Source organism: Aplidium turbinatum, chromosome 3, assembly GCF_918807975.1.
Source record: "Aplidium turbinatum chromosome 3, kaAplTurb1.1, whole genome shotgun sequence".
Lineage (NCBI taxonomy): Eukaryota > Metazoa > Chordata > Ascidiacea > Aplousobranchia > Polyclinidae > Aplidium > Aplidium turbinatum.
This window is the reverse complement of record NC_137474.1, coordinates 45,498,986-45,524,282: the sequence shown is the minus strand read 5'-3', so window position 1 is coordinate 45,524,282 and position 25,297 is coordinate 45,498,986. Positions and strand designations below refer to the sequence as shown.

Below are 25,297 nucleotides of genomic sequence, written 5' to 3'. Positions count from 1 at the left end.
AAACCACGAGCATGCTACGTGAAAAGAAAAGCAGCAAACAAGAAGAACAAAATTAAATATTAAAATCAGATTAGGAAATATTAGCTACAGTGCAGCATCATAGCCTGCAAAGCATTTTATCATAATGTGTCATATATTTTCATGCTTAGAAAATAAAAAGTAGAACTTGAAGTCATTTTCATGTAGCACCAGTAGGACAGCAAGGTACTCAGCATTTTATTATAGTGTGTGGTATGATTGCAGTTTTTGTGCTGTTGTACAGAAAAAATAAAAATGTGAAATTGTCTGCACATAAAGAAAATTATTTTTTTTTTTTGTATTTTTACGTAATTCATCCGTGAATTTTTCAACAATGCTTCAATACCATTAACACGTATGTTGGATTGCTCAAGAATCTTTTGTCGCGAAAGCTAATGAAAGGGAAGGCCAGACTGGCACACTGTGGTTCGGCGACACAAAGCAAAAAATTCACAATGTCAACATTTTAAAAAGTTTTTAAGTTTTTGTTGTCATTGAGTATTTCTTTGAAGAATAAATGAGTTTTCTTTTTTGTAGGTTGGACTTATTAGAGAAGAGCTTTGTAATTCATACTTAAATATAATTCATAAGTCAGTCAGCAAGCTTTTGTGGTGTGCAACTATTTTATTCGTTGACTTTGCGATCCGAGTTTGCAAGTTTGTAATTTATGTTAAAATATGTCGCTGTCACAAGAAAACATCGAAACCTTAAAAAGAACCTGGGGACAACTCACCGCTATCGGAGTGGAAGAACTTGGGCTCAAAATTCTGCACAGGTAAATCTGCAATGGTTCTTGCAATGTTATTGTATTTGTTTTGAATATCAAAACGTAATGTAAATTGTTACTTACCCAGACAGCAAAATTCTTCAGTTTTACATTGATTCAACGTCTGCAAACGTTAAATCAATGTAAAAATGATGAATTTTGCAGTCTGGGTTATTAGACACACTGCAGTTTAATATAGTGACCTACTGGTGTCAAAGATGAAACGCATAATTTGGGTCTGGTTCAAATGAGAGTCCCAGGCCCAGATCATGCTTTTTCTTCCCGGATCCTGAAAAGATACCCCGAGCATTTTCTTTCTCGAGCGTCCTGGAAATGATTTGTCTCCCAAAAACCATTGCGCACCCAAACGTGTTAAAGATGAAAATCACAACCAATAGAACTGAAGTTGAAGATTGTCAAGTTTTCAAGTTTTTAAACCGTTTTCTAAACATGAGTTAAAATCTATATGTTGGGCTCTTAATTATTTGATTGGTTTGGCATCCTTCTTGAGATCTGACATTACCTGGAAACATAACCATAGGAGAATGAAACATGTTGGAGATGCGAACAAGATTGGCCCAAATCTTGTCTTTGCAACAGTACATTTAAAAACGCAACAATTTACAATTTGCCTAAATAACTAAATATTTTATCCGGAAATTCGAGATGTGTTTTTTGTCGCGAGTATGCGATTTTCCCTCCCCTTGCACCCCCATCTCCTACGGATATTTAAAATATTAAAACTATGAAGCATCAGTGAGTAGTATCATGGCATGTAAGTAGGCCTAACCTGCCGTGCGGTGTATCAAGATTTTTCTTGCATGCAGCATCGCAGGTTGTTGTACATTTGAACACTTTCTCACGTTTCTAATTATTTTAAACTTCAACTTTTGGTTTGCGATAGTTTTGAGGCTCGACAATATCTCGGGAGGTTAATTTCCTGACAAATTATTAAATCGCCGAAAGCAAGTTTATCAGTATAAAGATAATAATAACAATAAAAATAATAATAATAACAATATTTATATAGCGCCACATCCACAGAACAAAATTCATCCAAGATGAACAAAATTTGTTAAATCCATGACCGACCTTTTCCACTTTAACTTTAAATCGGACACTACGAGTCAGACCAGCGATATGACTAAAATTGGAAAAGTTTAAAAACTTTTTGGAACTTTTAAGATAAAGTTTATGAATTTGTTTTCTTCTGATTTCAGGTCTCAAATATTTCTAAATATTGTGGGCTATTTCTAAAATTTCCGTTATGTTTACGACCAAAACAAACACTGCGATTTAGAAAGTTCTACCGCAACAATTTTCTACGCCTATCATGTGTTGTGGCCGGGTTTGGCCGGAAAATTACAATTAACAATTTATTTTCTGTTTTTCTAGCTTTTTCTATTTTCTTGATGCCGATACAATATTATTTTCTAAGAAGAAGGGTTGATATATTTTTGTGAATGCGTGAACCAAACTACGCAGTTCCATAAACTTAGAAAATAAAAATACTTCTGCATTCATACAATTGCATTGCTGCAAACAATCAAACCATCGCTCAGCTTTCAATGACACAACAGACAACTGAATATACAAGTATAATCAATATGTATCACTTCATTGTTTAAAATCTAAAGTAAACATATCCTGCAGATTGTTCACGGATGAACCACAGACGGTGAATTATTTCCAAGGAATGGGCTTGGACGACATAGAACTCACCATAGAAGGCATGCGAGCTAGCAAAAGAGTGGCCTTTCATGCAAAAAGGTAACAGACAATTGGATAAATGGAAATGTCGGCAGTGATGTACCACTATTTGTTTAAGTTTCTTACCAAAAACACAGCAGGATGCTTTAGCGGCGTCGAACCGACTTCCATTCGAGTGACGTGCTATGTTTTCAAAACTTGGCTATCCAGCTGAATGATATTGATACAGATATAACATAAAATGTCAAAATACAAGATTATGTCAACCGCTTCTTACAGATTATAGCTAAAATGACCCCAAGGGTTACATTTTTACTACAAACACCGTGTCTTTGAAGCAAAATATAAGCAAAGGATCCGCCACGTGTTATGTTTATGGGGCGTTACATTTGTGTCGAAGGGGGAAGATGGGAAACCCTATTTTCTTGATCATTTTTATTCTGCTTGTAGCTTTCATCACTGAGAATGAAACTTCTTTCACCTTTTAATCCAACTCATAAACCAACTTCATCACCTATCCCATTGTACCTTTGTACAAACGATAAGGTGATGCCAAAGGTAACTCAAAGTTTGGTTCCCGGAGCTGTAATATGTATCCTCAAAGGCTACAATGGGTAATAGAGTTAATGATAAACTACCCCAATACATCGAACGTAGGTTAACTTGTTCGTGTGAGTTGCATCATTCTGTTGGTTTTACTTAGGGTCAGCAAAAGTTGGAGATTTCCCACTGAAAATAAAGGTGGACAACAGGAAAAGGGAGGGTCATAGCGACATAACAAACTTATGCTACGGTAGCATGAGGTATCCTCCATATGTCGCATACTTAGGTACAGCCTACGTGACTGGTAGCCACTTAAACAGGTCAATTCTCAATAAGATCCCAATGAATGCAATGACACCGCCAACCAATCAGAACATGTTTAAGTACCTACCTACGTGACCTGTCCACGTACGCTCAATGTGGGTGTTGCGAGATGATGATGTCACGATGATGCAGTGGTAGGCCTCTCGCTGTAGTGATAACGGTAAATAGATTTCACGCTTTAGTCCGATTGTCTTACGGTAGGCTATGGTAGCACCCAAAATTTCAACCAAGTTTCATCAATTTATTTGCTGAGAATGCAATTCAAGTCGTAAGTAGTAAAACCACATAAGTCACATTTTGTGAAAACTGAGTTGATCATCAAAATCACCAAATATATGTTGTATTGTTGTATGATGGTCATTGCCCGTCTCCAAGCAAAAAATGATTTGATAAATGGCTTAATTTCTCTATAACACACGATGGTGTTTGCATAGAAATAAAAGATTAAACAAGATTGAAAGAACTATCTCAAAAGTCGTATTTTGGACTTAAGTATATAGTTCTTCAACTCAGATCTTCATTTATGAAAAAGCGAAAAATTGTTTATTCAGTTTTGCCTAATCTTGATGTCCACGGCAACCTTCTAGTAGTCCACATCGCATGAACAATATATAAAAGTGAGTCGTCCCATTATCCCACTGCTCCTATTTTCACTGCAAGCATGCTGTAGATGAGGCGAACGTGCAATGAGAACGCAAAGACAAGAATCTCTGGGAAGGGCGGATCCAGCAAATCGCTTCAAGGGAGGGGACGATTTCAATAAAACACAATAATGTGTAGCCTCGGTCTACATTAATCCGACCTTGCAAATACACGTGAATAAAGTTACTTTTCTGTGTTTTAGGGGTGGCGATCGCCCCAATCCCCCTCCCCCTGAATTGCCACTGTCTCTGGGCCTTATTTTAGGAGTGATTAACTTGACATTTTATAGCGGAACGCAATAAAAAAGCTTATTTTTATTTCTTTTTATTTCATTTTTTGAGGTAAATACAACTTTCAAAGCATGGACATACTTTCAAAATTGTAGGAAATTGACTGTCACAAAGCTATGTGAACTGTCACCCAGTAGTCAGGTAGTTGTCCTAAAATCCACTCATATTTCATACATATCGTATCTTGTTCTTTCGAGAAGAAAGTTCCTGAACAAGTTTACTTTTCTATAACGAAACGTTTCCTTTGAAACTAGACCGCATTTGAAATCCAATTCAATTTATCCAGACTGTCAATGCATTTCCAGATGATGAAATTTGTAGCAAAATAACGTCACATACTTTGTTTGTCAATGATGGTAGGTAAGGCCAGACGTCATGAACCCTAGTTTGACCTTTCAAAGACCCTTCATGTTTGCTCAAGGAAGCCATGATTGATGGGTCTGTAGATACCGTCATTTACATCGGTGCAACGATGTCAAGTGCTTCCGCTAACTTCAATTAACTTACGCAGATGTTTAAGGAATAGACTTATGCGGACACAATAGAAGCGTCAGGGCACATTTCAATGATTGAAAGAAATAGAAAGACCTTCAAATCGATGTTTATCTTTGTACCAGGATTTAGACGAAGCTGCTCTAGTTACATGCAGCAAACAGTTCATCATTCTCAATAACTGTGTTTCAGTGTATTAGACGCTCTTATACTGGATTCCTCCATTGTTGAGGATACAAACAATAAACAACAGCGCTCATTATCAGTTGTTGTGATGTCAACAAAATATGTAGATACATCGCATATTGAGTTGGAACCCTTGCAATGTAAATATCTATAACGACTTTTAACAAAAGAAAACACAAGAACCATCTTTTTTTTATCGTTGAGCGACGGAAAAAGCTTTTCTCCTCCGACCTGCAACGGCAGAAACAGAGATGTTCGATTCTTTCACTTGTGGCTTCTACAAACTTAGCAAAGAAACTTCAGCGGCTGCGCAAATCAAGCAGGTTCAAATATTGAGCTGGCAGTCAGAAGGTTCTAGGTTCGATACCACCAAGGGACGATATAAACGCCCATAATCTCTATGATGATAACACATGCAACCCGAATGAATGTCTATAGGCTATAACTATTCTTTGATGAGATTTAATCATAACATTGTACTTGTAAAAATGTACGTCCGAGCGCCTCTAACGCCGTGTGTGACGAATTCGTCCCGTGGAGTTGTCTTTGAAATTTCGTCGCTATGCTCTAGTAAACTTTCTGAACGTCGCTTGTGACAAATTCGTCCATGCTTGAGCGTCCAAATGATGCGCAATTCTGTCATCTAGCGGAAAATGTGTGCTAGTCAGCCACTTTGAAAAATGATAGTCTTTTGATTTTCTCTTGATGGAAATCAGTTATTTTTCAAGTGATAGTTTTTCTTGAAATAATTGCTCAATTTTTTCCAAAAAATTTTAAACGCTATCATATATTGTTACCTTACACATACATGTCATAATTTTGGCTTGTTCCTTGCGCAAGAGGCATTTTTGTTGGTGGACGAATTCGCCACAATCGTCGTTGGCGGAACGCCTGACTTACCTGTTCGCCTAGCTTTTTAATATTACGAAGTGCAAATCTTCAGAGTCGAGCTAGCGTCGCTTGATCTTATCGTTTCTTTGTTCACAAAATTGCATTTTTTTTAAATAAACACAAGCTATCTTTCCAATAGGTCGTCCCGACGTAAGATAAACAATTCCAGGGTTGACAACTGGGGCAAATTTGTCACAGTTGGCCCGCCACTCCTCAAAAACAAATAATTTGACTGAGACTACAAAAAATCAATTTCTACATAGAAAATTGTAACTGGACTATTTTTTGTAAGCAAATCATAATGTCGGCGCATGGTCGGTGTTGTAAGCAAATCAAAAGAGGTTGACAGTCAAAGGCGTCAGATTTTAACATCCTAGTGTAAATACGCCTGATTGGCGACTGACCTTGACCACTAACCTTGACGACCGACCTTGATGACCGACCTTGACGACCGACCTTGATGACCGACCTTGACGACTGACCTTGACGACTACTCTTGGGCAGTGTTACATTTAAAATCAAACATTGGCTCTAACTATTTGGGATTGACCTAACACCAAGACACAGCCTGCCACGTGGTCTGGTTTGTTCTTACAAAGGTTTGGTTAGTCATCACGTGATATTAAATGATATAGCGGATTTCACAATATTTGAATACTACCTTTCAAAAGAACTCAAATCAAATTTAACCTTGCTTGACCTAGTAAACTTGGCGATCGGTGAGTTGTTATTGCTGTAATTACAATGACAACGTGTTTAATTTTCAGTGTAGCCTCCTCTATCACTGAAATAGTGGACTCCCTTGGACAAGAAAGCGGCCCTCAAAAAGTTTTCGAAAGACTAGCTGCAATTCACCACAGAAAGAAAGTCGATACAACAAATTTTGATGTAAGTGGTTTGATAGAACGTAATTTAAAACAACTCTTTGGTTGTCGAAACAAAAATTTTCAAGAAATTTAATGTGGAACTAAATGAAAGTAGTTTGATGTTTGACATGTTTTGTGCTGAATGATAAAAAATATTTTTAACAATCTCCGGGGGTCCTCAATCAGCAGTAAAATAGTCCCCTGGTATCTAAGTTCTGTGTTGTCACATAATTGATCCGTTTGACTTAACAAAAAAACAAAGATTCCGTACAGTATAATAGCCAACCCATCTGTTTAAGGAATGCATTAAAACAAGACAAATTCCTTCCAACTGGAAGAATGCTATCATCATACTTCTTCATAAGAAGGGAGACCAAAAAGACTTGGAAAACTATCGTTCGATTAGTCTTCTTCCAACAATTTACAAACTTTTTACCCGAGTAATTACCAACAGAATTGCTAAAGATTTGGACTACCACCAACCGAGAGAACAAGCAGGTTTTAGGGAAGGGTTTTCAACCATGGACCGCTTGCATACTATCAACCAATTAATCGAAAAAACAAACGAATATAACATCCCACTCTGCCTTGGACTAATAGATTATAAACAAGCGTTTGACTCTGTTGAAACATCAGCTGTCATTTCAGCACTGGAAAAACAGGGAATTGACCAATCATACACTCAACTTCTCAAAAACATTTACGCGAAAAATACATCTACTGTATAATTCGGCTGCACAAAGACTCTGAACCATTTCAGATTCAAAAAGGGGTACGTCAAGGTGACACAATATCTCCAAAACTTTTTACAGCAACCTTAGAAGAGATTTTTAAGCAACTTAACTGGGAAGAAAAAGGAATCAAAATTGATGGTGAATACGTAAACCATTTACGTTTTGCTGATGACATCATCCTTATATCTGAGCAACCTAAACAACTCCAAACAATGCTAAGTGAACTCAATACAGAAAGCAAAAAGATTGGCTTTCATATGAACTTTAACAAAACGAAGGTTATGTTTAACAAACTGGCAGACATCGGGAGCAATGTGCTTGTGGACGGAGCGACTATCGAAAAAGTTGATCACTATATACTGTATATCTTGGCCAAAAAATTACAATCAACTCCAATAAAGAAGATGAAATCAAAAGAAGAATATCACTTGGATGGCAAGCCTTTGGAAGAGCAAGTTCGATATTTAAGTCAAAACTGCCTCTTTCTCTCAAGAAACAAGTCTACCATCAATGCATCCTTCCAACCGCTACATATGGTGCAGAAACTTGGAACCTTACAAAGAAATTAACACTTAAACTAAGAACTATGCAGAGAGCACATGAACGAATCATGATGGGTTTAACATGGCGAGATAAAAAGACTGCCGAATGGATCAGAAATCAAACGAAATTACGAGATATATTAAGCACAATCAAGAAACTAAAATGGTCCTGGGCAGGTCATATAGCAAGATATCAGGACAATAGATGGACTAAAAAATTAACAACATGGACATCACGAGAAACCAAAAGAAAGAAAGGAAAACCGAAAGTGAGATGGAGGGACGACATTGACAAACAATGCAATACAACCAATTGGTACCAACTAGCACATAATCATGTAAATTGGCATGAAAAGGGGAAGGCTTAGGCTCTGCAGTGGGCTCTCACAGGCTGAAAATGATGATAATAGCCAACGTGGATCAAATAGAGACAAAACAAAGCCAAACAAGGGGATAAACAAAAGTAGAAAAATTAGAAATCCGTGAATAGAAGCGTTTTGATGGTGATATTTAACAAACTAAACAGCAAAATCAGTCACTTTTATGTTGATTCAACATTGAATCAATGTTGAATTACGTTGAATCATTGTAAAAGTGACGGATTTTACTGTCTGGGATGTAGCACAAACGGAGAATGCAGCAATAATTTACGATTTATGAAATGCAGCCAAACGTGAATTACTTTATTGTATTCGGTATTTGAGTTGTAATTGTCTCGTTTGTCTAACAATTGTCCAAACGACTCATGAACTTTGGATGGCTTTCTGTTCTCCTCCGTATTCGTGACGAAATTTATTGTTTAATCAATTATGACGGAACAAGGCTTGTTGATATATTTCTTATGACGAATGATTGCGCAATAAGAACCACAATGTTGAACAATTGAAAGCAATCTTAGGGTTGACGGCATTGCTGCAATTTATTTAAGGTTTTGTTTGATAAAATACTAGAGCACCTACATACAAAACAAACTAACTTCAATTGGTTTAACATACAGTATTTTATTTTTATCACGCAAGGAAAACACAACATAATTAAAATAAACTTTCAAACGTTTTTAACACGTACTTGTGTCTTCATCAAGAATTATTTTACATCTGCAATATGCATAAAAGTGAGAATTAGATAATAAATTTGACTATCCACTATAACCGACAACTTTTATTTGTGTGACAAAAATAAAATATGTATAACACATTGAAGTTACTTGGTTTTGTATGTCTGTGGTACAACAGAGCGAACTCTCTACCAAACCTTTATAATACTAAAGCTATATAATCACTCACTATACAATGTAGTAGATTCGTAGTGATGTACGAAAGAGTTAAGAATGTTCCATAGCTTCATTTGAGCCACATGTACAGTAAACAGGGTGAAAGTATCCAGACTGCAAATCAGTTGTTTTTTACATTAATTCAATGTCTGCAATCTGCATGTTCAAATATTGAGCTGAATCAATGTAAAAAAAAAAAATGCAGTCTGGATATCTTCACTCAGCCCATTGACCACAACGTTTATGTAAAATCCTTGACGCAAAACAGAAGCAGCTTGAGAAGGTTGAACGTAATAATGTTTTTCAACCCGTGGGATGGTACGCAATTGTGCGGAATGTAATGCGGATGAGAAACGTGGTGCGGATGTGGCGGATGTAATTGTTCAATAATTTTTACTTTTTTAAGTGCAGTAATTCAAATAAGCCACAGGTCTTTGATGCCCATTCATGCCAATTTATTTTCTCCATCTGATTGACTCAGCTAGTTGAAATATTTGGACTTTATTTGTCCGTTTTATCAGTTGGCTCGATTTTTGATTGCTGACATATGACCTCTACGTAGCCTCAAAGGCTGGTTTGCTCTTTGTTGCCCACACGATTGCCAGTCTTGCGGTTTTCCTGCAGAATTGGCCTAGTTTCGCTTCGATTCGGATTCGTGGGAAAAATTCAGCAGTCGCGGGTTGCTCGTTTTTGCCCTATAGTTTTGCTTCTTCAAAACATAGATGTTCAAAACCTTCAATTCGATTTGTAGTTTTTTAACTCGTTTTTTGCCTAACTACCGGTACATAATTTGTTGGTTTATAACTTAGAGGTGCAATTCTTGGGCGTGCGACTACTTGGTAACATGTTTGCGAAAGTTGTTTCACGTGGCTGATCATGTTTTTAACTGCGAAAATTTTATGAAACATGGAAGAAGACCTACTCCAACCAAGGCATACCGCATATGTTTGGAATGTATGTAATGGCTAGAAATAAAAATAAACTGAACTGAAAATAAAGTTAGTTTGGACAGACCACAGAACAAGAAGAAGTCATAATCTACTTTAAATTTTGTTTTAGCAAAAATCAAAGATTAATAATAGCAACTTTTTTTGTTAAAAAGTCCCCACAATAAGCAGAAACCCAGATGTTTGTATATCCTGGTGGATTGGCATGGCATTGTTTGTAATCTGGCAACACTCAATGAAAATGCTCTAGTTATGCTACCACAAACCTTAGAATTATTTTATAGTATGCTAACGTTTTTCCGACCTTGAAAAACAAGATCATACTTTTAGGGATCATTTCTATAGTGTGCATCTTGACAACGTCACTCAAAGTTGACAAGATGACGAGACGAAGGGTTTCCCTCTGAGCATGAAGCTTGACTGAATCTTCCTCTGGAGAGGTTCAGTCCTTGATGAGTGTTCTTAGTCGACCTTGGTTGACCGGGAGGAGGGAAACTCGTTCTGAGTAGTTGCTCAGTTTTTAATTAAATTAGTAAAAGTAGCCACAAAGAGTAAAGGATTCCACAGGTACCTAGACTCCCCAGCCTGCCCCCCGCGACCTAAGCTGGTGGACTTCCCTTCCGGGTGCATCGCCACCCATAATCACGCCGCTCCCCGCCTCCACGGGGCGTGGCAGGCCGGTTCTTTAAAGTCTCTGACCTGGCTATGTTTATTGTGTTCTTCTCGCCGTGTCAATTATTTTGTACTCGTACGTCGTTGACCAAAATAAAACAGTTCATCATCTCGAAGCGTGGTTAATGGAGTTTTGATAAATAAAAAGGACTGAAATTACAAAGAGTTGGTGGAAAAATTAACTTAATGAAATGATGCCAAAAGATTGGTTGTCGCATGTATCAAAAACTTTTTTTATGTTCTTATCTGGATGTTTTTTAAGAAAATGTTGGTGACTTCAGTCAGTGAGGGGCATGGTGAGAGATTTCACCAAGATACTAAGCCAATGAAAAAATCATATAAAAGTTACTGGGACAATGCAATGCTGGGAGACCACATTTGGTCTTTGGTAAGGCAAGTGAGGAGCGGTCATAAAAGAAAGGCTCCCTCAAAAAGAGATTTTTGATTGAACTTACTTACATATTTGCAAAACTATGTTTTTGTTCAATAAACCAAACGGTACCTTGATGTCAAGTTGAAATCTATTGCAAGAGTAACACAATTTGCTACTTACAGCTATATCAGATGAAACACAAAAATTAAATATCTTAAAAAGTAACAATAGTACGAAAAAATAACGCGATTTTTGAACTCAACACCCAAAAATACATAACTTAAAGGGGCAATAAAAAAGGAGCCAAACAGAAATTGTGTTACGTGGTGAATTTGTTGGTAACTTAGAAGTGCAATTCTTGTTCAAGTTTACACTAGAAAAGAGCGTGCGACTATTTGGCAACATGTTTGCGGAATTTGGACCCCGTAGCTGATTATGTTTTTAACTGTGGAAAACACGCTGACTTTTGGGTCGAAGCTCTTGTCAAAAGAGGAAAATGAGTTGTCTTCTTGATAAGCAGTTGATGACCTTTTGCTGGAGCTTTGGAGAAAATAGTTGTACGCACTAGTCTGAGTTCCTAGAAACACTCAGCAACAAAAGAGTCATTAATATACTTGAATATTTAACCCTTTGCTTTTCAACGTTTTTTTGGAAATTAACTGCTCAAGGGGGGGCCGTTTTTGGATCAAATTCAATCAGCTGTTACGTGTTATCCGCTGATGCTATTTCAACAGAAGTTGCACTGGTGTAAAAGCAAATCATTTGTCTATAAGTTTGAAAACTCATTATTTTAAAATTTTATATGTTAAACTTGATATTTCAATTTTTGCAAAGGTACCCAAAAACGACAATTTTGATTTAACTTGCCGCCTTTAATTAACCGTGCTAATCCGATTTCATGCAAACTTCTAAATAACAAAGAGCTCGATCGAACGCACGAAGTGTGTGTGCGGTGTGCCGAATCATTGCATTGATTAGAATTTACGACTTGCGAGCAAATCTTATTGTAAGCTACTCACTGATTCTAAAATAGTTACAATCAGAGTAATAGTGTTACACGAATTTGAAAAAAACAAAACTGCGTTTGTTGTCTTACATTTTTATCCTAAACTAATGCATTCCGAAACTCATGGCTAGCTTCTAGTTTTATGGAACCAAATTTCTCATAAGTAACACCTTAGCCTGCTTGAATAGCTGTTTACATCTTCGTTTGTGTATTTTAGGTCTACAATTGAGTTTGTAGTATGAATATTTTTAGTAGAGAGAAGACAATTGAACAAGTTGTTGAAATAATCTGAAATTTCTAAGTTCAAATTAGGTGCTTTTGAAATTGTGGATTTGTGTCAAGTCGCATCACAAATATCATGCAGGCCACATCATAAGTCATTTCGCTTACGGGTGTTTATAAACATGACTCATAAATTACATCCACAAAAAATACAGCATTTACATCAACAAAGCTAAGTTCGAAGCTCACTTTTTATTGAAGATTGTGTCAATCAATTTGAAAATACATTTTTAGTCAGCCAGCGTCGAAATAATGCAACAGCGAATTGAGGAACATGCGTAAACAAAGGAAATGTGAAATAACCCACAGTCAGCAAATCTACATAAATTTAACGTTTACAAATGTTGAATCAATGTAAAAGGACTGGATTGCTGACTGGGTCCTTATTGTTTGAAGCACTAAAAATACGCGTAAAAGCGACAACGTCAGCAAGGCAGTGATTATGTTTCTGGCCAAAAAAAAAATAACGTTTGACTTCAAAGATAAAAATGATTATAACGAAGCTTCAAAGTTTGTCGTAAAACATTTTACTGAGATACAATAAACATAATCATTCTGTGCCAGATTGTGAGAAGACTTCCTAGATTCTTTCCAACCATTTGCATGATTGCAAATTATTTTCTATAACTTTACATTGCTAAAAAATGGCTTCTTTGTTGAAACAACGTGGCTACAATTCTATAAAAAATTCTTAGGCCTACTACATTGAAGTAATGAAATTTTTTTTGTGATTTTGCTGATGACGTTTTACAATATCCGAGAAGTAAAAAATAATAATGATGAATTATTTTACAAAACCGTGGTTTGCAAGTGCTTCACAAAAAATTGTTGGGGGAAAATTTACTATTAGACGTAAAACGTTTGTAAAAGAAAATTGTCGGTTTACGTATTTATAATGTTTATTGCGCTGTTATCGAATTATAAACTGCCTGTAGGCTATTGTCTACCTTTGTGGTTGCCGGCCAGCTTAGAGCAGCATGCAAACTAAGCGTTTGTGGTATTTGCATCGTGTTATGATTCTCGAAAATTTCCCACAAGGTCTTTATTTTTATCGTGATATTTTGTGCCTCTTCTGTCCTAAACTTGAAGTTATTGTGCAGCACTATCCACATCGGTTTTTAGACTCAGTCTTCATTGAAAATCTTTTGTGTGGTGCATCATTTCAAGTAGTGTCTTCCCCTAAACTGTTACACAAATCGCCCAGAACCAGGTTGATTATTATGTATCTTACAGCAGTTGAGAGCCCGTTATTGTATGTGTGGAATTATTACTGTAGATGTCTGACTAAATTCATGCCAAAGTCGAGCAAATTCTGCTTTCGGGATCCTTGCCGTTATTTACTGTATTTTTTGTTGATAAGTTTAGGCAGCATTTTTCCAAGATAAATGAAGACATCGGTATTGTTCGTCACTTAGATTTAGTTTTCTCAGCATTATTTATTCATTCTTTGATCCACTAGTTTGTCCCACTTTTGGTATAATCGGATCGTTTATAAATGGCGGGTCTTCACAATAGCCGGCCTCTTATACATTGGCGCAACGTATTCAGATGTTGAATCAATGATGAAGAAAGCTGATTTGTTGTTTGTCTTATGTGACGCCTAAATTTATGCCTCGTCTACAGTACAAAATATTTTGTAATGTACATTGTGTACATTGTACATTTTGTTTGTAGGCCTACATTACAAAATATTTTGTAATATTTTATTATCATCTTTTGTAATATTTTATTATCATCATTATCATTATCATCTATTATATTATCATCTTATATTATCATCTTATTATCATTATCATCATTTTATTATCATTATCTATCATCTATCATCTTATCATTATCATCTTTATTTTGCGCTCTTTGGAACAAAACACAGTGCACTGTGAAACAAAAATACAGGACATAACAACAAGTAGGCGACATAAAGCAGTGAAGGGACGCCATCGAGTTAGCTGCTACGTGTAAATGGAGCCTATCTCATAATTTTGAGTGTATCTCACAATTACTGTTTGCAAAAACGCTATTTCTCCGGCTTCTCCCAAAAGCATTTGCAGTGATACATTTCCTCAATTGCAAGTTTTGTCAATGAGAGCATTTCCATAGAACGTTTATTTCGAAACCAGGTTTTCGTGTCTTTATCCAAGAGAAGATTTCTTATTGTAACGTTTTTTATTCGTCAATGAATATTATCTGCTTGAAACAACTGTTTTGAATAGTTTGTGGCCTCCATAGCCTACTGTTTTGATCGTGGATTGCTATTCTTCTTTGTAGAGCTGATAACGCAAAAAAGCTTGCTATTATTGTTTCTAATTAACAGCTTTGCGATCACTGGCTTTTCTTTGCAGCATAAGAAATAACGCGCTTTGTATTATTGAGGTCAAACCGTGGCCTGGGTCAAACCAAACAAAAGAAAGCAAGAGGATGCTTCTCTCTGCTCGCGCATATCGATGCACGAAGCAATTATGAGCTTATGGCTTGTCATCGCAATGTAATCCATTTCACGCTTTGCTGGAAGTTAGCTAGAAACAGCAAAAATTCACCAAAATCTTGAATTTACAAGAAAACTACACAACTTTTAGCATCAAATTTAATATCATCAGATCCGCCTGGCAATTTTAGGAAAAGTCAAGAAAAACCAAGTGCATGGCGTTACTGTGCTTCAAATAATTAAAGGAAATATGAGGGGGGGGCCAAATCTGGCCTCCCTTTGAGGAGCAAAGTGTTAAACACAATGTCAATTCTAAGAATTTCCGTATTGAAACCAACTTTTTTCGCGTTTCTTAAAGTGCCTTAGGCCTACTTACTTAGAGCAGTAGCGAGTGCACTAAATCATAGTTGAATAATTAAGATCAATCCATTCCAGAGTAAACTATCGATTTTAAAATTAGCTGAGATTCATTACTGTGATTGGCAAGTCGTGGATGTAGATGTTAAACAGAAGGGGGGCCAGGACAGATCCCTGAGGGACGCCATTTTCAAGGCGTCGTAACCTGCTTGGTTTACCACTTCCGGTGGTGAGGGTAAAGCTTCTGTTGTAAACGAGCTCCATGATCATGCGGACCATGTGCCTGTCCGGGAGCAGGCGGAGGAGTTTGCAGGTGAGGCCTTGGTGCCATACGGTGTCGTATGCGGCTGTGAGGTCAAGGAACACAGCACCAGCCTTCTTCTTTGCCTCAAAGCAGTCTTCGATGTCTTGAGTCATGAGAGTGACTTGGTCTACAGTAGACAAAATACGCCTACGCCGATGATTTGGCCATTTTACACTTGTCGAATCAATGGGATACATTGGAAGAGACTCTAAACCAGGACATGTCGACACTTTCGGCATACCTCCAGAGATGGAGACTGAAGCTCAGCGAAACCAAAACAGTGACGACAGCCTTCCACTTAAACAACCGGGAAGCGAAGCGTGAGCTCAAGATCAACACCGATGGAAAAACCCTGCCCTTCTGCCCAAACCCTAAATATCTAGGGGTAGTCCTGGACAGGTCGCTCACTTACCGTCAACATTTGGAGTCACTACGCAAAAAGATCTCAACACGCACAGCTTTGCTAAGGCGTCTGGCCGGCTCAGGCTGGGGAGCCGGAGTCGATACCCTGCGCATTGCCACCATCGCGCTAGTTCACGCTCCAGCAGAATACTGTGCACCTGTCTGGAGTCGCAGTGCCCACTGCCATCAAATTGACACTGCCATAAATGACGCCTTGCGTATCGTGACAGGATGCCTGCGACCTACACCATCGGAAAATCTCCCTGTCCTTGCAGGCATCCAACCAGCTGAGCTTCGTCGCGAAGAAGCTATCCTGTCTCTTTCTCGTCGCGCTACGAACCCCAACCACTTGCTCTACTCAAGTCTCTATGAGTCTGTGAACGAGAAACCTCAGCGACTGAAATCGAGACACCCATTTGTACGTGCCGCACAACTCCTGATGAAAACTGCTGAAGACCAATCCATCAGTGCGGCTACCTGGGCGGACCACCAATGGAGCTCGGAGTGGAAGAAGAACTCCTCAAGACTCCAAAGTTTCATCTCCGACACCGGCAACCACCCAACCGGAATGCATTTGCCAAGGAAGGCCTGGGTGCGGCTCAACCGCCTGCGTACTGGCGTCGGACTATTCCGCTCGAACATGCACAAATGGGGGATGGCTCCATCCGCGATTTGTGAGTGTGGCAAGGAGGAACAAACCGTAGACCACACCATTTGTAATTGCGCCATCTACCATGCGCCAAATGGTGTGCGTGGTCTGCGTGAACTGGATGACAAATCAATTGAATGGCTGCTCGACACCTGCCCAAACATCTAGACCGCGTCGCCGCCACTGCCCAAGGGTGGTAAAAGGCAGAGCCCCTCGACCCTTGGAGTGGCGAAGAAGGTTCAAACGAAGAAGAAGACTCATTACTGTAATGAACAAACTCTTCCATTGTTTGATACCCCACTAATATGGAGCACCAATAGACAAACCCTGATTGGTTTTAGGAACGTAGCCACGGGGTCTAGGCGGGAGATTGTCACTTCAAAGTTTTATCTTCCCCCCACAAAAATCATGTTTCTTGACTTTTATCCAATCTATAATGCCAAATTTAGTTCGCTTCGGTCTAGTTGTGTACTCATATTTTATTATTATCAATTTAAAATTGTTTTTGTTTCGATCTACAGTAGTTGTGCTAATGAGTCCTAATAGATGAAAACCGCGGTCCAGCAACACAAAAGTAATGATTGATGTGAGTGGTAGCCTAGTCAAATGATTTTAAGGTTTAGATTTAAAAAAAAAAACTATTGATTTGTTTTCTTAATTGGTTTGTGTAAATTAATTTTTTACAAAATAAAAAAAAGTATGAACCGTTTTTTTAAAAGTGGAAAAACAATGGATTCTAATATTTGACTTTCCTGAATAGCGATGACCTCATGCGCATGTTCAAGTTCAAGTTATTTTTCTGTGCATAAAAGCCAGGGCTTAGTCAGTTTGAGATCATTGCAGACGACAAAAGCAAAAAGCTCTTTCAATGAGATTATTTATGAGTTGCTCAGCTTAAACAAATGCTATTAGCCTAAGACCTAAGTGGTAGCTGAGGGTTTAATATTGGCGAAGCTAACATGAATAAACACCTTCCGACGATCCTGTAAAGGGTGAAACAGGCTGTAGTGTAAAGGTTACTTTGATAATAGTGATTCAACCTACTTGAATTCGCTTTGCATAGCATTGCGCTTGGTAGCCTATTGAGCACTATCTTGTGGTGTTGATATCATTTATCGAACTATAACTCTAATATGTAGATACCCGTTTTAGGTTGCATGTTGTTAAATGTATTTCATTATTCTATATTGAAAATTCCAGAACATTTACGGTATGAAGTGCATTGTGTGCGAAATTTGTTTACAGCCACTGTGGCTTTCACTTTAATCTATGAAACTCCTTTACAAAAACAGAAAATGTATTACAAACATAGTCAGGTATTTTTATGTTTTTCAGCTGATGGGGCATGTCCTTCTGAAAATAATCACGTCATCTCTGAAGGGCGCTGACGCAACACCTGAGGTCATAATGCTGTGGAAGACGGCTTATGACACAATCAAAGAAGGAATCGTCAAAGATATAGTCGTGGCCAAAAGTTCAAGACCAAACCGCAAATTTCCAGAAAATCAGTTCTCCATCCTACTTCTTGTCGTTATTTTTGCTTATTTCTTGCTAAACTATATATAAGAAAACGTAATAAGCATTAATATTGTATTTTGCATCAAAATCTCAAATTTTTAATATTTGATGTGTCCTCCTTTCGCTTTGATGACGGCCTTGATTTGTCTGGGCATACTTTCGATTAAATTTTTGCAAAGATCTTCAGGAATTTCACGGATCCAGACTAATTTGATTGCTTCAATTAGGGAAGCAATACTCGAGGGATGTTTTTCAGCAACTTTACTCTTGAGAAAAGTCCAAAAGTTTTCGATAAGGTTAAGATTGGGACTGTTCCCCGGCCACTGCAGAAGAGTAATTTTTTTAGCCCTAAAAAACTCTGTTACCATCTTTAAACCATTGCATAGGGCTCCATCTTGCACAAAAATCGTGCACTCATGCACCGACATGTGCATTATTGTGCAGTTGTAGCTTTCTTTCATTAAGTTCAAGTATTTCTGGCCGTTCATCGTAGTTCCTGGTTTTAGAAAAAAATAGTTCCGCTGTACCTTTATTCGAAATGACTCCCCATATCATCACACCTGGTGGATGTTTCATTTTTTTCCGGGTATAATTTTCATCAAATTGTGTTCCTGAGGGTCGACGGACATTTCTTTTTCTTGCACTAAACTGTTGGACACTTGATTCGTCCGAAAATTAAACTTTAGACCATTGGGCAGAAGTCCACTCTTTGTGCTGCAATGCAAACAGGAGGCCCTTTTTCTTCATCGCTGGTGTAAGCCTCAGTTTTCTTGCTGGTTTTCGTGACTTCAGACCTAATTCTACTACTAAACGGCGGCTAACAGTTCTCCTGTTGACTGGAATACCAGCTTCATTCAAATTGACCCTGATTTGTTTGGCTGAACATGTTGGAGACTTCACCACTCCCATTTTCATGAAGATGTCATATCTAGGAGTTGTTTTTCAAGGACAACCACTGCGTTTTGCATCAGCATAAGTTCCTGATTTTTTAAATTTCACAATTGCTTGACGCACAGCAGTTTTACTAAATCTAAGCCGCTCACCAATTTGACGTTCTGTGTATCCTTCCCTGGGGAGAACAACAATTTGACATCACTGAACCTCCGAAAGAGAGCACATTTTACCCATTTTAGACAGGTAAATAATACAGAAAAGTAATCTCTACTGGCTAATATTCAATTGATATTTGCTCAATAATGACTGATTACATCATATTTCAACCCAGAATAAAGATGGTGCAACTGAAACAATATCTGATGCAGTGTTATGAAGTAATACAAAAACGTCATAAATCAAGTCATGTCTTAAACTTTTGGCCATGACTGTCTGTCATAAACAATCAAGCAAAAGTTTTTTTGATGATATGCATTGTGTAGCCCTCACTTCAACACAAACAAGTCCCAAAGGATATGCAAGATCAGTTCCACTTTGTTTTTATCTCGATCTTGAAATAAATTCTGTATTCTCTTTGTAAGAAAAATTTCTCGAATTTCTGTTTTTATTTGAAATCGAAATTTGGAAATTACTGTACGAAATGTGGAACTTTCTTTGACACGTTTGGAAATCGTGTTCACAGCTTTTATCCGGATAACAATGGATCGTGTTGTCGTATTGCTTGAAACAAATCACTAACAACTAACCGTAAGAGATGTAAAAATGTGTTTAAATGTGTGCATTTTCACGGATACAGGGGTTGGATAAAATAATAGGGATGCTTGGTAACCATTTACAGCATTGAAGTCATCATCGTCATCATCCAAATTCGGTTTTGTCCCCACTAGTGGGGGTGGCCAATTCTTTCCTTGCAGAGATTGCCTTCACTCATATTCTCCATCTCGTTCTGTCCATCGCATCGTCTTCCTTTAGTCCGCCTTTGTGCCTCATTTTTCACCTGTTCCTTCCATGTTCATTTTGGACACCCCTGTTTCCTCTTCTCATTTACCTTCAAAGTCAAGCTCGTTTTTTCCCATTAGCTTTTCCAACCCGTGTATGCGAAATATATTCTTTCCTTTTTCCTATCTGCTGTTAGTGTATTGTAAAAGAAACTTTGCCAATTGTCACTAACGATCATAAAATTGCGTTTTAATGACGTACATTTTTTTTTTCTTCTACTTGTTGTCCTCACTTGGAGTTATTGCGTCGATTTCTTACGCAAATTCGTGACGCGTAAATTGTAGTGACGTCACTTTCAAAACCTTTGATTTTGAATTCTGGTGCACTACAAAGTTTTACAAACTCCCACATCAACCGAATTACTTTCAGAATTTGCAGTTTTTTTCTTAGAATTGGATCGTTAACTCCATCTTTTACCCTGGAATAGACATCTTGCTACCCCACTGTATGCAACGGTTAATAAACTTACCATTGAAATTTCTTCTCCGTTAAAGCTTCTGGGACTTAGAATCATTCATTTTACCACTCCTAGCTTGCGATGTTGCTAGGACGATACCGAAAGGTTACTAACGAGCAGCTACTCTTTGATTTCATCATCCAAGACAGACAGACCTTCTGCTCCATTTAGTAGATGCATGTTGTTGCTACCTATGGTGAATGTTGTTTGCTTGTTATTAGTTTATGCAAATACACTTTGGCTGATTTTGTTTTATGAATACAGCTGCATCTTCCTACTTGAGAATATTCAATCGTTCAGTATTTTATAATTGTTCTTAAGCAACTTTTTTGTTTGTTTGGAAAAGTAGCCCGTTCGTTTGGAAGAGAGCCCGTTAGAGGAGTACCGTAGGTGCTGAGAGGAGTAGTCGTTTAGGTTTTCACAATGATATGAGCAGCCTTGCACAGTTGCAGTTAACGTGTAGTTTAAAATTGCAATGGTTACTGTAACCATAATACTAAGCTTGTTTACACGGTATAGCTACCCAACATTGATTCTAGTTAGTAGTTTAGCTATTTGGTGATTAGATTTGTAATGTTGTAGCTCGTTTGATTGCTTCTACTTTAATATTTTTGTATCTTGCCACCCTGCTGGCTTGGTTGATTTTGAATCTTTATCCTCGGACTGACAAAGCCTTGATTGGTTATTCCTGGTAGTTTCGCATACTTGTGAGGCTCTGGAAGCAGGGCGGTTACCGAGATTGACAGAGTGAAGTAATCCGATTGTTGAAGTGTTGTTGCCGGGGAACTATTCCATTCACAGGTTAGTTTTGGCCATGTTTAAATCACTTGTTCAACGTGTTGTTGGCCATGTTCAATGAACCTCATGGATAGTGCGGCAGTGGTTTTGGTAATATATCTATAAAAATAAACCAAATAGGCTAATAATAAAGAAATAAAAACAAAAGCTGCAGATAGTGCTGCGTTGCCATCTACATATTAATACCATTGATGTTTAATTTCTTACTTTTTCTTTTGTTGAGGGTGGCTGCTCGACTAGAAAACCTTCCAGGTCACTTCGCAGCCATCTGTTGCAGTATCCACATATAATGCATTCTACGTTATCGTTTGTTTTATCCAACTCTGTTGAATAATGTGTGTATATACTCGCAACAAATAAAATGTCAATCAATCAATATTTTAAACGAGTTTTGATTTCATTATGGACGATTATCACTTTTAAAGTTGCTATAAAAATGAGTTAGTTATAGTTGGATAAGCAGCTACAGACAACATTGCAAAAATATAATTCTACAGCTTTGCTCTTATTTCTGGCTGTGTAAGAAAATTCTTATAATCTTCCCAGAAAACATTTTGCTTCAAGTTTGCGGCTTGAATGCCAACTGGTTAGTTTTACCGCGCCCTCGTGCGTGCCATACTGTAACTTAACTTAACCACATGACGTCACCAACGAGTCACTGAGGTTCAATTCAATTCAATTTATTTTTCTTTGTCGGAAAACAACAGCAATGATAAAGTTACAAATAGTGAACGGGAACAAAACCAACAAAAGGAAAAGGTGGCAAAACTACAAAAGTTTAAAACGTGCATGCGATGCAAATTTAAAGGTTAATATCGTTGCTGCGAACACTTTATTTCTGTATGAAATCTGTAAATAGTCCTTGTTTTGATAGTCCGTTATGTAATTTCAATATGTGTGTGTAACTGTGTATATTAGTTTTTTTTTGTGATGTTGGGTTCAGTCGTGTTCTCATTGCTTTAAGAATTGGCGCTCCAGTTGTTCCAGGAACGAGGAGGCGACTGATTCTTAACTAATTCATCAACTTATTTTAAAGTATCAGGTTTGGTGGCCGTGCTTAACTATATTTATTGATGCATATACCGCAATATTAGATCCTTTCACGCACGTCTTAAACCATTAAGGTTTTGCCACCTTTTCCTTTTGTTAGTTTTGTTACTGTATTTTACATGTATTTTACATTACATGCACAAGTGGGGTTTGGCTCCCTCACCATCCTGCGAATGCGGCGCGGAGGAACAAACTGCTGACCATGTCGTTCTCGAATGTCCGATCTATAAGGCACCAAATGGAACGCATGGTATAGCAACGCTGGACGAAGTTACACTCACCTGGCTCTCCATCACCTGCCCTGAAATTTGATTTGATCTAGTCTCAAACGAAAGAAGAAGAAGATTTCTTTTTCTCAATATCATTTCTTTTGCATTCTGACAAAGAAAAATAAATTGAATTGAATTGAATTGAATTGAATTGAGGTTACGTACACGAAAGTAAATTAAGCACGGCCACCAAACCTAACAGTTTAAAGTAGATGAATTAGTTGGAAGAACCAGTTGGCTCCACATACCTAAAGCAACTGGAGGTGTGCCAGTTGATGAAACCATGCGGGGACGACTGAAAGTATACATTTCAATGATGTCAGACGTATGCAAGCAAATAATAATTTGAAACTAAAGCAATATGATTCAAATCCCCTCGGTTTGAAAAATCATTCCAATTTGAAAACAATTCTAAAATTGTCTCTGAAAAAAAACGCATTAGAAGAATCAGAGTTGCCAAGTTACACTAAAAATATAACTTATATAAATAATATATATAAATATATAAAACTAAAAATATAAATATAACTTTCCTAATTCTTTCTGCAGGAAACTTTTGTTTGACGCTGCTCTTTTTTTGCAATGAACTTGATTCTTTGCGCTGTTATACATTCAATCAATCAATGGTTTATTTGTCAGTAACAGGAACATAGTAGGCTACATGTTTGAAATATGCAAGTAATATACACAATGCAAAAGTCGGGACTGTGCAAAAGTTACACTAGTTCCCATACCGACAGGGAGACAACGAGACGACCATCCGGTCTACTAGTCAATTGCCACCCTACGGAAATGACATCATGACATTATGAGGCTACTCAAATATGCGACCTGTAGACAAGGCCTAACAAAATAAATGAAATTTCCCACAAACCACCACAAGGAGTTTTGTTAGTTTTGAACATCGTCTGACTCTGATCGCCATTCTTTGTTATCGCCATTTTGAATAAATATTATTAGGGAGTTGCAAATTTAAGAAAAGGGCTTCTAGAATCACAAAGAAATATATTGTAGAAGTATTAGTTACGTACCAGCAGAAGCCTGAACACCCGCTGCTACGAATCTCATGTAAATTTTAGTAAAATGCTGAGATTTTTACATTTGAATTAAAGGATATACATCAGCGATTGACCCATCATTGATTTTGTTGACTTTATTTATCGAAGGTGTTTTGGATTTAATGGAAGAAAACTTACTCGAAGGCATAGCCTATGTTTAGCATGTGTGTAATGGCCAGAAGTCATGATGTACATGATGTACTGTAAATTTTGTTTTAGCAAGAATCAAACATTAATAATAGCCAATTGTTTTGTTACGGCAGCAGTGGCCGAGTATCGGCAGCAGTGGCCGAGTGGTTAGCGCGTTGGGCTCGCAGTCGAGAGCCTACATGTTCGACTCCAGCCACCCGTACTTGCTGTTGTTTCTCTGGGCAAGAAACTTTACGATAATTGCCTCTACCCAGTGATCGATTTCGAGTAATGGGTAGTACCAAATTTAAGTCACACGTGGAGTAGACAACCGGAAACAGACATTGCCGTCGGCTGCAGCGTGGGTCAGGTGTAGCCTACGTCGGAAGGCGTACACCGATGCATAGCGCTTAAGTCCGCTTTCCCGCAATGCAGGATAAAGATAAACAAACAAACAAACAAACAAAAGCCCCCACAATAAGCAGAAACCAAGATGTTTGTATTCCTTGTTGGATTGGTGTGGCATCGTTTGTAATCTGGCAACACTCAATGAAAATGCTCTAGTTATGCTACCACAAACGTTAGAATTATTTTATAGTATAGTAACGTTTTTAGGACCTTGAAAAACAAGATCATACTTTTAGGGATCATTTCTATAGTGTGCATCTTGACAACGTCACTCAAAGTTGACAAAATCTCAGCTACGATGACGAGACGAAGGGTTTCCCTCTGAGCATGAAGCTTGATCGGATCTTCCTCTGGGGAGGTTCGGTCCTTGATGAGTGTTCTTAGTCGACCTTGGTTGACCAGGAGGAGGGGAACTCGTTCTGAGTAGTAGTTCTGAGTAGTAGTAGTTCATAAAAATGTATTATTTGAATTGTACATCAGCAATGTTGTGTGAGCAACTGAGCATGCGGTCACGTATTTGTAAGAATAAACAGTAAATACTACAAAAAGTGCTCTATGCCGAGCATATTATCAATTACTTTCTAAAAGAAAGTGATAAATTTTGCAAACTCATTTGATGTGTTTGCAAAAATACATTAATGAACAGGTTTGTTTTTCGTCAGTCAAGTCAAAGATGCAGTTAACTTATAATAATCGCTTTCAATGAACCACCTCAGCGCACGAACTTTTGGGTTGTAAGATTGTGAAATATCATAGTTTGTTGAAACACGGACGTCGCTGTTGTAGCTGTGAGTCAGTGTTGCTGCTATTCTTCTGTTGTGTCTAGTTTGTTAGGAAGGCATTGCGTAATGCTTGCAGCAAGCCGGGGGAACTACAGAATGCAATTTGCAAAGACAAATACGAGATGATGAAATTGAAAGTTTCTCTGCGTTTATTTCATCCAGTCAACATGTTGAAAATAGTGGCAATGTAAGCAGGGCAAAGTACAATTGGACTTTGGACCATATTTATAACTGAATGCCA

The 25,297-nt window shown here is 37.7% G+C and overlaps 1 protein-coding gene, 1 non-coding gene and 1 pseudogene across 2 annotated transcripts; all 3 read left to right on the top strand.

Moving 5' to 3' along the window:
- Positions 1 to 572: 572 nt before the first annotated feature.
- Positions 573 to 20,812, top strand: LOC145767243 (hemoglobin subunit alpha-like). Its single transcript, XM_082579031.1, has 4 exons — positions 573 to 793; positions 2,438 to 2,554; positions 6,630 to 6,750; positions 18,030 to 20,812. The coding sequence occupies exons 1-4, from the start codon at positions 696 to 698 to the stop codon at positions 18,258 to 18,260; spliced, it is 567 nt and encodes a 188-aa protein (XP_082435157.1). The 5' UTR covers positions 573 to 695; the 3' UTR covers positions 18,261 to 20,812.
- On the top strand, positions 10,539 to 10,729 carry LOC145767714 (small nucleolar RNA U3; annotated as a pseudogene).
- Positions 20,813 to 24,494: 3,682 nt separating the features above from the next.
- Positions 24,495 to 24,702, top strand: LOC145767711 (small nucleolar RNA U3). Its single transcript, XR_014288865.1, has one exon. It is a non-coding gene; the product is annotated as a small nucleolar RNA U3 (small nucleolar RNA).
- The last annotated feature ends 595 nt before the right edge of the window (positions 24,703 to 25,297 follow it).